The sequence below is a fragment of the Megalobrama amblycephala genome, linkage group LG2 (assembly GCF_018812025.1).
Source record: "Megalobrama amblycephala isolate DHTTF-2021 linkage group LG2, ASM1881202v1, whole genome shotgun sequence".
In the NCBI taxonomy this organism is placed as follows: domain Eukaryota; kingdom Metazoa; phylum Chordata; class Actinopteri; order Cypriniformes; family Xenocyprididae; genus Megalobrama; species Megalobrama amblycephala.
Genome location: NC_063045.1, coordinates 58866220 through 58882669, shown reverse-complemented (window position 1 = coordinate 58882669; position 16450 = coordinate 58866220). Strand labels below are relative to the sequence as shown.

The window sequence follows — 16450 nt, the reverse complement described above, 5'->3', positions numbered from 1 at the left end:
CTGGGACATTATGTTTCGGTCCATCCAACGTCACCAGGTTGCACCTCAGACAGTGATGCCCTGGTCCAGATCTGGAAGGAAATACCCCAGGACTTCATCCGTCGTCTCACTAGGAGATGTTGTCAGGCATGCATACAAGCATGTGGGGGCCATACAAAACTACTGAGTACTATTTTGATTTCCTGCAATGAAATTTCAGCAAAATGGACCAGCCTGCTGCATCATTTTTCACTTTGATTTTCAGGGTGTCTTTGAATTCAGTCCTCTGTAGGATGATAATTTTCATTTCCATCAAATAATGTGGCATCCCTTTTTTCCCAACACATTACCCAGTCCATATCAGATTAGATATCCAGCAAGATATTTTTCCCCTTTGAGGTCTGATGTTTTCAAAGTGTTCCTTTAATTTTTTTTGAGCAGTGTATATGTATGTTTGGGGAAAAATCTTGCAGATGGAGTAAACTATTCTCTCTGCATTTGACTCCTGATGTGTCCTTGACTTTAAATGTGGATTAAACGCACAGGTAATGTTTGTAGTGTCTGTATTTCAGAAGCGTTCTTACAGCTGTGGCAGGTCGCTCCGCTGTAGCCTGTGGCAGAACAGTTGCAGTGAAACGTGCTCCATGACTGTGAGCATTTCCCGCCATGTTCACAATGACTCGGGGAGCATCTGGTGTAAAAAAAATAAATAAAAAGAGGACATGAAAAATCACATTTGATGTTTGATCTCAAGGACAATAAGATACAGAGAAACACAGTCATTCAGCATTACACATGCAGCCTTTGTAGAGTTATGCACAAAGTGAAAACCTTGCTGTTGGCTTTATCTGATCCTAGAGATGGAAAAACACATGGTGATGTTGTCATATGCACTTTTACAAGAAGCATATACAAGATATTTAGACAGTACACTCTTAGAAGGTTCTATATAGAACTTTAAAGGGTTCTGTCAGGCACTTCATATATAGAACCTTTTAATAGTTCCCATCATAGGGTCATATTATGGATTTAGTTTTAATAACTAATTTTGTTGTAATTAATTCTTAATTTTAATTAAAGTTTATGAATTAAACATACTTTTGTGAGAGTTCTCCTTATTTAAAGATTTTTGGCACCAAGGGTTCCTTAAAAATGAGTCTAGAACCCTATGGTCTATATAGAACCCCATTAAACTGTTTTGTTAAAAGTGTATGGCAGTCACATGTAAATCTTAAGCTATTGAATCAAAGGATATGCAACAGGACACATTAGACTAACAGGACATTATCTGATGTAAGAAATGACTATTATAGCTACATTTATATGCACCCAAAACACTGAAAAGCCCTCGTGTAAACACCTAAATCAATCGGAAATAATCTGATCAACAGGAAAAAAATTAAACACTAAACTATTTTCTCAATTGGATTCAAACATATTTTGTACACTTGCAAAGTGCAGTAATCATACGTTTGCAACATTTAGGGTTCATAAAAACAGAACTTTCAGAATCTAAAATCAGATTGGATTAAAAAAAGTTGAGCTAACTTGAAAAAGTAAGGCACAGTATCGCTTTGAACTTGTTAACTCAACTAATTCACTCCGATTAAAGTCAACTTAAATACATTTGTACATCTCATGAGTAACAGGTAGTGTTTTGAACCTAAAAATTCAGTAACACTTTATTTTAGGGTCTTTTAACTAGTTGTTTATTAGCATGCATATTACTAGACTATTGGTTATTTATTAGTACTTACTGAGCACATGTTAATGCCTTATTCTGCATGACCATATTCTACATTTTTAATCCAACCCAATACTTAAACTTTACTACTACTAACTATTAATAAGCAGTAAATTAGGAGTTTATTGAGGGGAAAGTTGTAGTTAATAGTTTGTGTTCCCTATACTAAAGTGTTACCAAAAATTCTTGTCAAGGCATGGATTTTCAAAGCAAACTACATGATACGAACATTAATTGCCTCTTAAATTTAGAGGCAAACATTTTACTCTGGCAAATATATTGCACACAAAAGTTGCAAAGAGATGCATTGCACATATACCTCAACACAAATCTCAAACACGGTGATGATCAACAATTGTAATTCAGTAAATATATGAACTCTGAACCATAAGACAACTAAATAACAGTGACAGCAGCAGCAGTATAAATCAAGCCAGCAAAATCAATGCAATGATCATTTTTAATAATAGTTACCAGATAATTTTTTCAAGCTGCAATGCATGTTGGAACTGGCACAACATTGTTCAAACCTGGTTCGAGGAATCATTCATGTCTGGAGCTCAAATGCATATTCATGTGCACTTTTAGTGACATAAATGAGAAATGCAGTAAGACAGTTGCATGTAAATCGCAGGGAAATACACGCCATTGCTCTAGGAGCAGAATCAAAGAATGGTAAAAAGTAAAAAATGAACATCATTGTGTTTTGAAGGTAACACTTTATATAGATGGTCCATTTAGACATTCTACTAACTATAAGTAACTTTGCAACATGTTAACTAACTCTTATTAGAGTATTAGTAGACTGTCCGCTAACATTTTATTTTGATGTTCTCCAACAGACATTTTACTAACCCCAACCCTAACTAAACAGTCTATTAAAGGGTTAGATCACCCAAAAATTAAAATTATCTCATGATTTACTCACCCTCAAGCCATCCAAGGTGTATATGCCTATCTTCTTTCATAACCATTGGAGGACTAAGGATATTTTTTAAAAATAGTGTATAGATAGTCATATACACCTAGGATGGCTTGAGGGTGAGTAAATCATGGAATAATTTTCATTTTTGGGTGAACTATCCCTTTAACAGTCTGCTTCAGTCTACTAAAACTCCAATGAAAGTTAGTTGATATGTAGTTGCAAAGTCAAAGTGGACTATCAAAATAAACTGTTAATAGTTATGAGTGCAAATCAATAGTAAATATTAATCATTAAGCAAGCAAATAAATTACTTAATTTTGGGTCTGTTTCTCACATTTATATTTCCTTCACATGACTTCAGAAGACTTGGATAACAAGAACATTTACATAACTAATGAAACACTCTGATGTGAGCCAATCAAAATCATGAGTATACTTCATTATTATAATTATAAATCTGCATGTATCTGTTTGACTTCATTTACATAAAGAAGTCCTAAATATAGAAGCACAAACAGCCTGTTTAATTCAGAAAGAGCATGAAAAATGGGCATGGACAACTAAATTACAGTTCAGAATGTACCTTGTAGAATCAGCAAATTGTTAATTATTTAAACAAAGAGGGGCTATAAAAATTGCATGGTGTTTTTTATTCAGTACTGAAATCTGAATCCCTGAAAATGTTCTGCCGGGTGTACATAGACTTATGACCACAACTGTATGTTTTTGGTGCAAGAAACCTCAACTAACTCATCTGATCACTTAGTAAAGTAACAACACATCTGATCTGAGGAATCATTCATGTCTGGAGCTCAAACGCCGCAGGACGACGCACACGCTGAACTTTAATACTTTGTGTTAGAGGTTTCCTCACACCATTAACCTCAAGATTGACTTCACAAACACCACTAATAAACATTTATGCCACGATGCCTTGATTTAGAAGCTATAAACTTTCGCTAAGAGCAAAGCAAGGTGAACCAAGTGACTCAAAGCAGTCTCTTCGACCACAAACACCTTCCAGTTTCTCTTTGTTAAGCGAATCCTTTCTAGTCAGAATAAATGTCCTTGCCTGAGCCGAAAAACAATTCCCTGCCTCTCCCATCTCTCCCGGGAATGCCAGCAGATTATATGCATGCTCGCATTACCAGCGCTCACTTTACCGACGACATCTTTCACCAGATTTCCATTTGCGGCCACAATGATGGTCTTAGAGGATCCGTTCAAACACTCTTTGTTCTGCTTTAGGTGGCCGGGACAGATACACTCTCCGCTCCGGTTTCATGCTTTGTAGCTTTATAATCGGAACAGGATCGAGTGTGTCTTTCATTCCGTTTAAAACGGACACTTCAAACCAAGGAAAAAAAATGAAACCACACTTTTTGGCTCACATGCGCTGATGGCATACTGAGAGCCACGTCTCTTTGTTGGCTCGGATCCCATCAGAGCTTTTCAAGCCCGTCGCAGGGACACAACTGAACCACAGCGGTCGGCTTCACACAGGGCCGCGGCGCAGTCGGACTCCTCTGTTCTCCTGTAATCTGTCTTCACAAGTAATGATCAGACTTCACTGACTGTCACACACAGAGACGGACCGAGAAACATGCAGAAAGGATAAATGTGAGCACGACTTGCCAAACAGTTGCGTTTTCTGTGATGAGATAATCCTCAGAGACAGACAAAACATGAATCACAAACAAAACACATGTAAATATGTAAGCGTCTATAAATAAATACTAAAAAGAAGGTGCAGAATTTTGACCTTTGTTGCATTTCTTTTTACTTGGAAGTCCACTACCGTTTAGAAGTTTGGGTTTCTGAAAAAGTCTCTTCTGCTGCATTTATTTGATTAAAAATACAGTAAAAACAGCAATATTGTGTAATATTATTACAATTACTCTTTTCTATTTGAATATTTTATGTAAAATGTCATTTATTTCTGTGATCAAAGCTGAATTTTCAAGCATCATTACTTCAGTGTCACATGATCCTTCAGAAATCATTCTAATATGCTGATTTGCTGCTCAAGAAACATTTCTGATTATTACCAATGTTGAAAACAGTTGTGCTGCTTCATATATTTGTGGAAACCATGATACATTTTTCCCAGGATTCTTTGAATAGAAAGTTCAAAAGAACAGCATTTTTTTTTTTTTTAAATAGAAATCTTTTGTAACATTATAAATGTCTTTACTGTCACTTTTGAGCAATTTAATGTGTCCCTGCTGAATAAAAGTATTAATTTCTAAAAAATTCTTACTGACCTCAAATGTTAGTCAAGGTCTGTTTTCGCACAGCGTAAGATGTTTTACATGACCAATGTACATCTTCTCTGTGATGTTTGATGTTGAGAAACAAGTACACAAGCCCAGTTTGTTAGAGGAAGAGCAATATATTAAATTTTCATGAAAGATTATGTAGACAAACATTGTATTCATATGCACATGCATTGATGAATCATTCACAGTAACACCAGGAACACGTATAAATCCAGCAAATAGGGTCAAGTTTCAATTGTGTGGTGACTTTAAATAATCTTGGACAAATGATTTTTGAAGAAATGAGGTCTCATCTTCATGACATCTGGGAATATGATTTTCCACTAGCATCTGTGCCTGAAGGACATACAGTATATACATGGAAATACGAGAAACAAGATAGTTTGTAGATTTCACAGGAAAAACAAACACTTCCTTCTTTCAGTCACATGCTGCCGTCTGCAAATGATAATAATACAAAACTAGTAGTTTAAGTTATAAACTTAAAGTTAAACAGTTCAACTCAAGATGGCTGTGTTCTGCTCCACTGCCTTGCGGTGTTCTCGCTAGCTGTTTGTGAATGAAAGAACATGCTCTGTCTTCCACAAAGAGAGGAAACCAATCACAATTCAGTATGCAAATACATGCAAGAAGAAGCCCAAACAGAATTCAAATACAACTGCTACAGTGACATCATTGATCCCAGGTTACATTTTGAATCACAAACATTCTATAATTGTAAGTCAATGGGAGATTTTCAAAAAACGGAACTGAAAAGTAACATATTTCCTGAACGTATTTCTTTTCTGAATACTTCCATTGGTCAGACAAATCAGTCAATAAATGTATCCTTTAAAACTCATCTTTGATCATCAATATGTCATATTTAAACATTTTTTCTGCCTAAAAAATAGCTTGAATGTAACTCTACACCCTTGCTGCTTTTTATGAATTTGCAAATTAGCCCCGCCTCCACTCAATCACACCAGCTCAGACTACCTGCTCCACTTGGTCAACTGTACTAAACACTACACAATGGCAAGTGGAAATATTGTTTTAATCCAGCCATATATGTTTGAACCAGAAACTGATTCAGAAGAGCAAAAGCGAAATATACAGGCTCATCTACAAGTCAGCCTGTAATGTGAATGAGTTATCAGAATGGTAATGTGTTTTATGTATCGCTCTCTCCACAATGTCGGACACATAACGGTAATTGATATGATTATCCTTTGGCTCGACTACGGTATCAAACAGCTAACAATGCATTGCTAATGTTACAAAACCATGTTCCCGTTCTTCATCTCAGAGTCAGACAGCTGCCTTCTAAAAATCAGCATCCTTAGAAACACTTTGAACATCATGGAAAGTGAGTGGAGAAAAGCCCTGCATTGTTACATGTTTGTGACAGTAGGAAATGGATGGTTTTGAACCACGTTTTTGAGACTGTTGTTGGTGCACTGCAGTTTTAAGGAGAAAATACTCAGCAATGGTGTTGACTGATGAATTTGCTCATGGTTTGTCTTAAAGCATATTAGACATATAAACTTAAAGACTTAAAGAATGTAATTGTTTAGACCTCACATATCTGGTTTATATGTAAACATAGCGCCTTTTTTAAAAAATATGATGCTTTAGAAATGAGAAAGTTTAGAAATTAGAGAATTAGAAAGTTTAGATGCTTCGTTCAGCACTCACGTACCCGCAGAGAACAGCTTCATCTCAACCAGTCCTTAGGGAATTTTCCGCTGGCTTTAATGTAGATAGTGGTTAAACATGAGGTATAATTTATTTTGAGTATATCAAACGAGCAATCTTTGGTCTTATTAATCTATTACTTGTTCCAGAGCTAATAGATTTGGCTTAAGGGCTATATTAAGTTTCATAACTTTATATTTACATTGAAATGAAATCCTGTACTAACTAGAGCGCTGTTGTTAATTTAAATATTATTGTTCAATAAATGCCATATTTTTTGATATTGAGAAAGAGTCAGTCAGTGATTTTGACTTCAGTGAAAGTTACATTAATACGCCATTAGATGGCAGCGGTGACTGTCTTTATGATAAGTCAGTCGCAAAGACTTTTATATTGAAATGGACTGAAACAAGGAAACAAGGACATTGTTTTACTTTAAACAACATCTTATGAGACGCATTTGACAAATGCATTGACTAATCTTATTAAATGTTAAAAGGACAAAAATATAGTTTTTTCTCAGCGGACATTCAAACTGATTTTGTGATTATGAATATAAGATTGACCTGAAGAATATCAGCTAGATGCAGGTCATGCATATCGCACGAGTAGCCGTGCGACATGGCTCTATATCAGCACGGCTGTGATATAGAGCCAGATTGCACAGCTACGAATATATATATATATATATATATATATATATATATATATATATATATATATTACACAAAAATATACAAAATTATGAACTGAAATTATCTACGAAACAGCTTGAAAGGAATCTGCATGTTTTGTGGTGAAGGATATAAGAGGAATTTCAATGCGCCACTCGCCTCCCAAGCAATAAACCTAGATCAAACACAAAAAGTCCCTCAGACAGAAAACTGCCTCTGCTGTGGGACAGAATAGAAAATAAATCTATTCAAGCAGAATGTGTGTGAGGGCAGCGAGCTCTGCACATCTGAACAGAGAACAAAATGACAACAGCTCTGAGCAGCAGCTTGACGGCATCGAAACACACATGCCCCACGCTGCCCTTCCCATTCCTCCATGAATACTCAACCCTCCTCAACGGCAGCCAAAGGTCACTCGTCGTGACCCTAATCACAAAGAGGTGACTACCAACGACGGCCCGCAGAGCTGAAGTCACCTCCTGAAAGACAAGTGCAGCAGGTGTTCAGGGGAAAGGCACGCATCTCCACGACGCTTTTTTGATGCCTTTCTTTGGGCCGCAAGGGGAACCTGACAAGAGCTGGAAGGAGACAGACCCGCACTTTCAGCCTGAGGGTCAGAGGTCAACCGGAGGAAATTAGGACGGACAGAAACCAGGCCGACGACGCAACCTTAAGTCGACCTTATCAGCAGCAAACAGTGAAGGGAGAGATGAGATGCAGAAATGCAAACATGCAACGTTTCAACAACTCAACATGAACTGAAAACAGGTTCATTTAAAGCTGAAGTGGGTAATATTATTAATTTAAATGGTCAACAACCAAATGTAGGTAACTTTTTAAACGGCTGATAGTTATTGTGTTCTTATTATTGTATTGTGTTTCGGTCAATGATTTTTTCAGTCCAACAAATCCACGGTTTCGACCGAGAAATTGGTTTTCGGTAGCAGAAATTTCAGCGCATTGCTAATAATACTAATAATACTAACACTAATACATGTTATTTGTAATGCGTCTTTCATAACATGTGATAGATAAAAATAATTATTAAACATTAAAAAGCTTTACGAAAAAGATGTGTTTTGAGCAGTTGATGTGTTCCACTGTGACTGTACAGCATCACTCCTCCACTGTGATTCAGACACCAAAATCGGCTATTTCAGATGCAGAAAGCATGATGAACTATGCGTCATGTCTTGATATATGACCTGCTATAAAGCTTTCAACATCGTTTGGTCATCATTTAATGTATTTTACTGCTGCCATGATCAATAGAAAGAGCAGAAAACATCAAATGAAATTGTGATTCCTGTTTTCGGCGGTCACTAATGGCACAATGTTAATTGCACCCGGCAAATAGAGCTGACTTCTGCGAATATGGCACAAGACTCATTTGCATACAAAGGAGACGTGTTGGTGCTGAAAAGAATGACAAAGACTTAATTTACTGTAAAGACTCATGACTCAGCACTGCTCCAGCGCATTCAGCACCTGCTTAAGCTGAAACAAAACTGTTGAGTGAACTCACGCTTGTGGCTCTTTCAGATCATTACTGTGTGTTTGAGCCTCCCGACCAGCAGTGACAACCCAGACTCAACCAATGACTTTCTAAACAGCCCTGACAAGGCATTACAGTTTCTAAATGTCTTTAGGCTGCAATGTGTTTCATGCTTTTACTAGGGTTGTGACGAGACAGTTAGCTCACGAGATGAGACGAGATACGAGACAGTAAAAATCTGCAAGGGCATTTGAAATGTTTTAATTAATCATCTTGTAATGAATGTCATTTCAGTTCTACTTTCTGAGCATGAATTATCATGAATTATAGGCAGTAAAAGACAACAATGTAAAAGGTTTTGCCACAAACTCAACTGACTGGCTTCTCTCCTGATTGATTTCACACGAGTCTCTTCAGACCTTATAGCTTTATGTGATTTATGAGCTTCTACAACTTTAGACCTCGTAACTGAACTCTTTTCCACAAACTGATCATAGAAATAAAAACAGAATAAATAAAAACGAATCAAACTGTTTTCTCCTAGTCTTATTAAGTGCAAATATAAGTGCAAGTATAATCAAAGTACTCTTTCAATATTCAAAATGCAAATAGAGACCAATTTTTTTAATCATGATACAGAGCTGAGAGATGGTTACAACTACACAACAAAGCCGAAGATAGCTTATTTGCATGCATCAGGGAGCTGCTTTCAAAAATGTGGTGTACTGAAATTGTGTTTGAATGTGTGCTCAGCTTTTACTTTCGATTTTGTGATTGTGTGTACTCTGTGAATAGGGAACGGCGGTGCTGAGCATGAATTCTACAAGATAAGACATTTGTCAGATGCTTTTAGGCTCTGTTGTGCAACAAATCATCCGCCATGGTCTCGTCAGTCATCTCGTCACTCAACTCTGATTCCTGCGGCACTACGTACGACAGCTCATGTTGGATGAGCTGAATGGGATTGAAGAGACCTTTATCCAATTGAGTTAAATGTTTTTTTTTATTTCCATAAAAAGCAAAACAACAGCGGAGGCATAATGTAAATGTAGCGGTGGCATATTGTACCCTAATTTGTCCCTCACACTCCATCATGGCAATATCGTGAGACAGATTTTCACCTCAAGAAATCTCATCACATTTTAATCTCGCGAGATCTCGTGGTATGGGATCTCATCACAGCCCTAGCTTTTACTGCTACTAACGTCAAGTAAATATTCAGAATCCTAAATTATGATGATTTAAATAAGAGGGTCATGACCCAAAAATGAGTTGCAAAATCAAAATGCTATAAAAAATAAAAGGATAAATGCAATAATAATATGCATCTAACTATATACTCCTGCATAGTTAGGATAGTAAAATACATAAATAAATAATTTATTTAAATGGACATATCCCAAAATATTGCTTATCTTTGTTTGTTTATGAGGTACTTAAAAGCAGAAAATTCAGTGTTGGATTCAAAGGCTTCAGATGCTTCAATGATCAATAACATAAAATGCAATTATCTTAATTATCTGCAATTATGTAATCAACTTTGCATGTGAGCCATATACCATTCAAACGTTTGGGGTCAGTAAGATTGTTTATGTTTTTGAAAGAAGTCTCTTATGCTCACCAAGTCTACATTTGTGACCAGTCACGGAAAGTAGGGACACAAGTCGGTTTTGGGGCATTTTGAGTTATTCACAGATTCTGAAAGTGCAGTCTCCAAGCTTTCCAACGATGTGTGACACATGGAAATCTGATAATATTTGGAGAAGTTGTGGCCATTTGAAGGTAGGCAATCAAGAAAGCTCTATAGGGAGAAAAACGCCTCTAAAGTTGCAGTTCTCACCTGTTCTCACCTGCTGGGAGTGACAATAGGGCTCATTTACATCTCATTTAGATAAGCCATACCCCCTGTAAAGCTGCATGGACCACATACTATTAATAATAAAGGTTAATGTGCATTGTAAATGTCAGTAATTTATCTTTTTTGACTTTTATAAAAATGATTTAGAGGCTGAAATATGTGACTTTTTTGTCAAAACTCTATTTGAACTTGTGCATTGTAGATAACATGTTGCAAGACACTCCTTTAAAATCTGCCCATCATTTTTAATGTTATTATTTTAATGTTTATGTAAAGAAAAAGTACATATTGATGCTAATTTTATTTTTTATTTGCTGGTTTTCCACATAAAACTTGGTGAATTGACTTTTTGAACAGGATTCTGTGATAACCGTGATCATTTTGGTCACTATAATCATGAAATGAAATGTTCTCACCTGAGAAGCCTGTTAAAGAAGAATAGGCAATCCAGGAAATAACTGGACTAACAGAGGCCAGAGATCGCTAACTATGGCTATTCAAAACACTTTTCAAGACAATAAATAGCTACACGATTGAGACGATGAATGCATGTATTGCCTCTGAATTTGCGTCTGAATAGCGCTGGCTCCGTGGGCGTGGCCGCATTAGCGGATAATGAGCTGAATCACGGACTTCTGACATGGCTCTCTTTTCATAAAGATTACATAAACACAGAAGGTTTGTTTTCGATTTGACTTACACGTTTTAAAACTTGACATTTCAATGTTTTTTCAGACATAAGTATAATTTTTTTATGATTAGTATTCACTAAGTTACAGTTCATTTTCTGAGAACTATCAGATTGGACTTCGTTCAGAGGGAGACGAGAGATCACGCATCATGTTAGTTTTCTTTATTTTACAAAAAGCACAACATTGTGTTTTTACTCTGAGTGTACACAAATAAAAGAAGACATTCTATAGTTTCAATTGATATATTACTTATGTCTCTATGACAAAAAATGACGGAGTATTTTAAGTCTGTTTTGCTGCAATGTGAAAAAAATCCTGCAAAATGCGCCGGCGCGTTACCCGACTCCAGAGAGGTAATGTCTTATTATGCCGCTTTCATCGTCGCTCAGATCGTTTTCAGAATCAGTGAGCGCTTGTTCATAAGCATCCGGCTTGTCGAAGAAGTACTTCAAAACATTTTCGGTGTAATGGCCACGGTTCTTCATTGAATTTTGATATCAGCTAGAGCCGGCCAGAGCGCTGCATAGTAAGTAGCCACGCTTCCCAGTATGGAAATACACACAGACAATGACACGCCCCTACTGCGTGCTAGAATCTCCGAAAAACAAGCCAATTTCGACCTCAAAATGTACGCTTTTAAATATACCAATACTGCTATCTCAAACACGGAAAGGCTTCTTCATGATCTCAACTAACAGATTCTGCAAAAACACGAAAATCACCAATTTTGAAAAAAAAAATGCTTCTTTCTCATTTTGCTCAAGAGTTGTGCTGCCGACTTGTGTCCCTGGTTTCCGTGACGGGTCACATTTATTTGATCAAAAATACAAAAAAAGAGTAATATTGTGAAATATTTTTACAATTTAAAAGAACTGTTTTCTATTTTAATAAATTGTAAAATGTAATTTATTCCTGTGATCAAAGCTGAATTTTCAGCATCATTACTCCAGTCTTCAGTGTCACATGATCCTTCAGAAATCATTCTAATATGCTGATTTGCTGCTCAAGAAACATTTCTGATTATTATCAATGTTGAACACAGTTGTGCCGCTACATATTTTTGTGGAATCTGTGATACATTTTCTCAGGATTCTTTGATAAATAGAATTTTTAAAAGAACAGCCTTTATTTGAAATAGAAATCTTTTGTAACATTATAAATGTCACTTTTGACCAATTTAATGCTTCCTTGCTGAATAAAAGTATTAATTAAATTACAGTAATGTACATACTTTAAGAACATTTTGTGGTGACACTGAAACAATGGAAGGGAACAAAAGTGCACTAGGAAAATGCAAAATGAGAATTAGTATGACATGGAGATGATAAGTGGGGCAGTAGAACAGGAAACGCTACAGAACGGGACACTGTTGTGTGACTCAAACCAATGCAGTATTATTGAAATAATGAGGCAGTTCTGCATAAACACAAAACACAGGATCTGTGGGCATGTGGCTCTTTTACTGCGGTGAGAGGGTGTATGAATGGATGCGACTCCACAGTGTGCATGATAAATAGCTCAACTTTACACCTATTGTGTCTTTCCTGTTTTGTTTCTTTTTGTGGCGATGCACTTTCACAGCTTAATTCTGAGCTTTAAAGTAACAGAATGAGAACAGGCTTTATTCACTTCAGTACTAATGCTGATTATCATCAAAAATCACTATTACTGCTGCTCCCAATTAGTGTTAGTGATTAGTAAAGTATTAAACCTTGGTAAGCAACTCATCTCCCACCCAAAACACACTAGCAACAAGTCAAAACACTGTGGCAACAACCCTCAAATCAATACAGTGATTAGCTCTTTAAAAAGGTAGGCGGGACTTCATGTCAAGCATCGGTAATGATACTCTACACTTGATATGCTCTTCTTATCAAAAGCACAATAAAAGCTGTATTTCTGTAACCTTGAGTGTGAGTTCACATGTCTGAGATTCAGTGAAAGTGTTGACAATGCAAAAACTCCCTCTTTATTCTGTCCATTATTCACCTTTACAAAAACACTTACTCAGCACTTTAGTCAAAGTGAGCACTACATCACACACTGTTCCTCCCGCGTCACCGTATAATCACCCTACACATGAAAACATCTTCCTCAGGTGAACCTTCAGCTTGCCACGTTATTTAAAGACAGAAAAACTGAAACAATGAACAGCAGCTCAATATGGAAAACTGTGCAGTGTATAGGCTACTGCAGTAATAAAATGCTGCATGCAAATATACATGTTAGAACATGTTTAGTTCAATGACAACACAATTTTCTGAACATTTCGTTTTCATTTCAAGTCTGAAGGGCAATGGACAGAAGGATAATATCAATGCAAAATGTAAATAATAATCTGCAACTAACTACATAATCATGTTTAGGACAGTAAAATAAATAAATATATATATTATTAAAAATAAAATAAAAAAAATTTCACAAAACAAAATAAAACTAAATAAATATTTTATTAAAAAATAAATAAATGAATATTTTACTAAAAATAAAATAAAAATATTTTTCTAAATAAACAATAAATAAATAAATATTGTACTAAACATAAATAATAATATTTTATTAAAAATAAATATTTTACTAAATATATAAATAAAAATAAATATTTCACTAAAAATAAAATAAAAATATATATTTTATTAAAAATAAAAAATAAAAACACATACATATTTTACTAAAAATAATTAATAAATAAATAAATTACTAACAATGAAAATAAATAAATATTTTACTAAAATAAAATAAATAAAAATAAATAAACATAAATAAATATATATTTTACCTAACATAATAAATAAATAAATAAATAAATATCCTATACTATCTTATTAATATTCAGTTATTTTAATTATGAATTAATTTATTTTATTAATAAATGAATTTGCTGTATTAGGAATGGAAGGTCAAGTCTAATATATAACACAATAGCATACAGTATCCATACATACAAATATGTAAAATAATATGTAAAAAAAAAATGAGTATGCAAATATAACTGTTTTAACATGCTTGCACATTTAATTCAGTGAGTGGCATCCAGTTATCTTCTCAGAAAAAAATACAGTGATTTTGCATTTTAAATCCAATTTTGTGCACAATTTTCTGAACGCAAAAAATAAATGCAACTAACTGTATAATTGTGCAAAGTTACGATAGTAAAATAAATATATAAAAATCAATGCATACAAAAAAAATGCATATTGTGCACTAGTACAAGGTCATCCAAACTAAACCAAACGACAGCAGCGCCATCAGCCTTCAGTGTAAGCACACGTCAGCTCTCTGCTTCCCTCATATTATCTTTGATCTGGGGTTAATATACCGCTCTGCTTCGGTCTAGTCAACACTTAGACTCATTTCACACAGGGCCTGTGGGTTCACATGAGGCACATGTAAAGCCAATGAGAGCTGCTGCCATCCCATATTTCTTAGTTATGGGCAGCAATGTTATTTGAGAACAACCTACAGCCCTTTTCCAGAGGTAATAACCCTCACAGTGGAGCCGCTGTTTCTGCATGGAGTGAGAGGACATCACCCACGGTCTGCCCTCGTCTCATGCCTGCAGACTCAATAATACTGTGTGTGTTAATGAGAGCGGAGAGCTACCGAACTCGATTCAACCCCACCGTTCGTGCTTTCAGAGCACAACCAAGGGTGTGATACAGATACTACCGCTTGATGTGCTAAACTGTATTTCCAAAAGTGTCTGTGTGATTTACATCAGAATTATAATGTTAAAGGCTATATGTAGAGTTCCTGAAACTCTTGTTATTAGCGACACCGGTGGCCGTAAAGTGGACTGCAGCCAGGAACTTACTTGTGCTTGCATATGTACAAGAGTCTGACTGCGTAGCGCTGAACCATATGGACTAGTTGCACGTGGCTGCCATGTTGGATTTTCGATGAGCGAGTGTACGCATATACACTTCCGGTTTCACTTTATGACGGTGCAGAGTGCTGGAGAAAGCCGAAAATGATCTCTTATAGTTGTTTATAGAATCTGTTATATCACTTAAAATACAACTAAGATCACAATCACATGAGCTAATGGCATTTAAGTGTATGCATGTATGGGTTGGATTACCGAAATCATGGTGCATACGCATATACAATGACAATAATGCCTGTAAATATACAACTACGATCAGAGTTGTCTGCATAAAATGCCTTGTGAACATTCACACGTTTGTTCTGTGATGAACTTATTTCCAGAAATACTATTTTCTCAATTCTGCGCATATATTTTCACTTACCTACATCAATTGCTCCATCAATATGATCACTACATATTTTATGATTTCTTTGCATCAATTATCTTTTTAGATAAAAACAAGGGCTGTGAAAAGATTGCAATTAATTTACATTTTTAACTGTAGCACAAACAGTTTCATATAGGTACGTTTTTTTTTTTTTTTTACCCGTAGTAAAATACGTTTTTTGCTGCTTAGATGAGACGGATAATGATTTATGCAACGGATGCTCTTTACTCGTCTCACCAACTAAAATGTAGTAATTAATAGAAACACGCATAATACTAAATAATACTAAATGATACAGTTTGTCCATATCATATTCCCATGTTTATTTATATTTCTGATGAGGATTGATGCTTCGGTTGACAATAGCAAACATTAGATCTTCATGAAGATCGAGTGTTGTTCAAAGCAGAAAGAGAATGCCGTTTTTGAGCCATTTAGTCCCCCTGCTTTTTGTTTTGTATGGATAAAGAGATCCTTGTGGATCACCGCTGAGCCTGAACTGCATAATCAACAGGAGAAAGATTGAAAGTCAAAGATCGCGTATCTCTGTGTATCTTGTTGTTATTACCACACAGAGGTAACGTTACACATTAATATAACAAGGATGTTTCCTTTCGTCTCTGATAGACCACCATCTTCTCTTTAATAAAAAAAACCCCTATTATATCTAGCCAAGTTTCATATTTAAGTTTCTTCTTGCACCAAATGCAAGCATCGCTAAGACCAGAAGGGCATGAGCGGAAGTAACCATGTGCACGGTCGCATCGCCGCAGCTCACTGGTGCCATCTTGTGCACCTAGTTCATTGTAATTGATAAAATTCCCAGGGATCGGCATTCTCCCCTAAAAGTGATCGGCAGACCAAACTGTAA

At 35.7% G+C, this 16450-nt stretch overlaps 1 protein-coding gene across 3 annotated transcripts in view; it reads right to left on the bottom strand.

Annotated features, from left to right (window-relative positions):
• cntnap3 (contactin associated protein family member 3) overlaps positions 1-16450 on the bottom strand; it is a 151305-nt gene that overhangs the window by 43812 nt on the left and 91043 nt on the right. For all 3 annotated transcript variants that reach the window (XM_048181244.1, XM_048181245.1, XM_048181246.1), the window contains one exon: positions 564-670. In XM_048181244.1, the coding sequence (XP_048037201.1) occupies positions 564-670 (107 nt within the window). The remainder of the gene's footprint in view (positions 1-563; positions 671-16450) is intronic.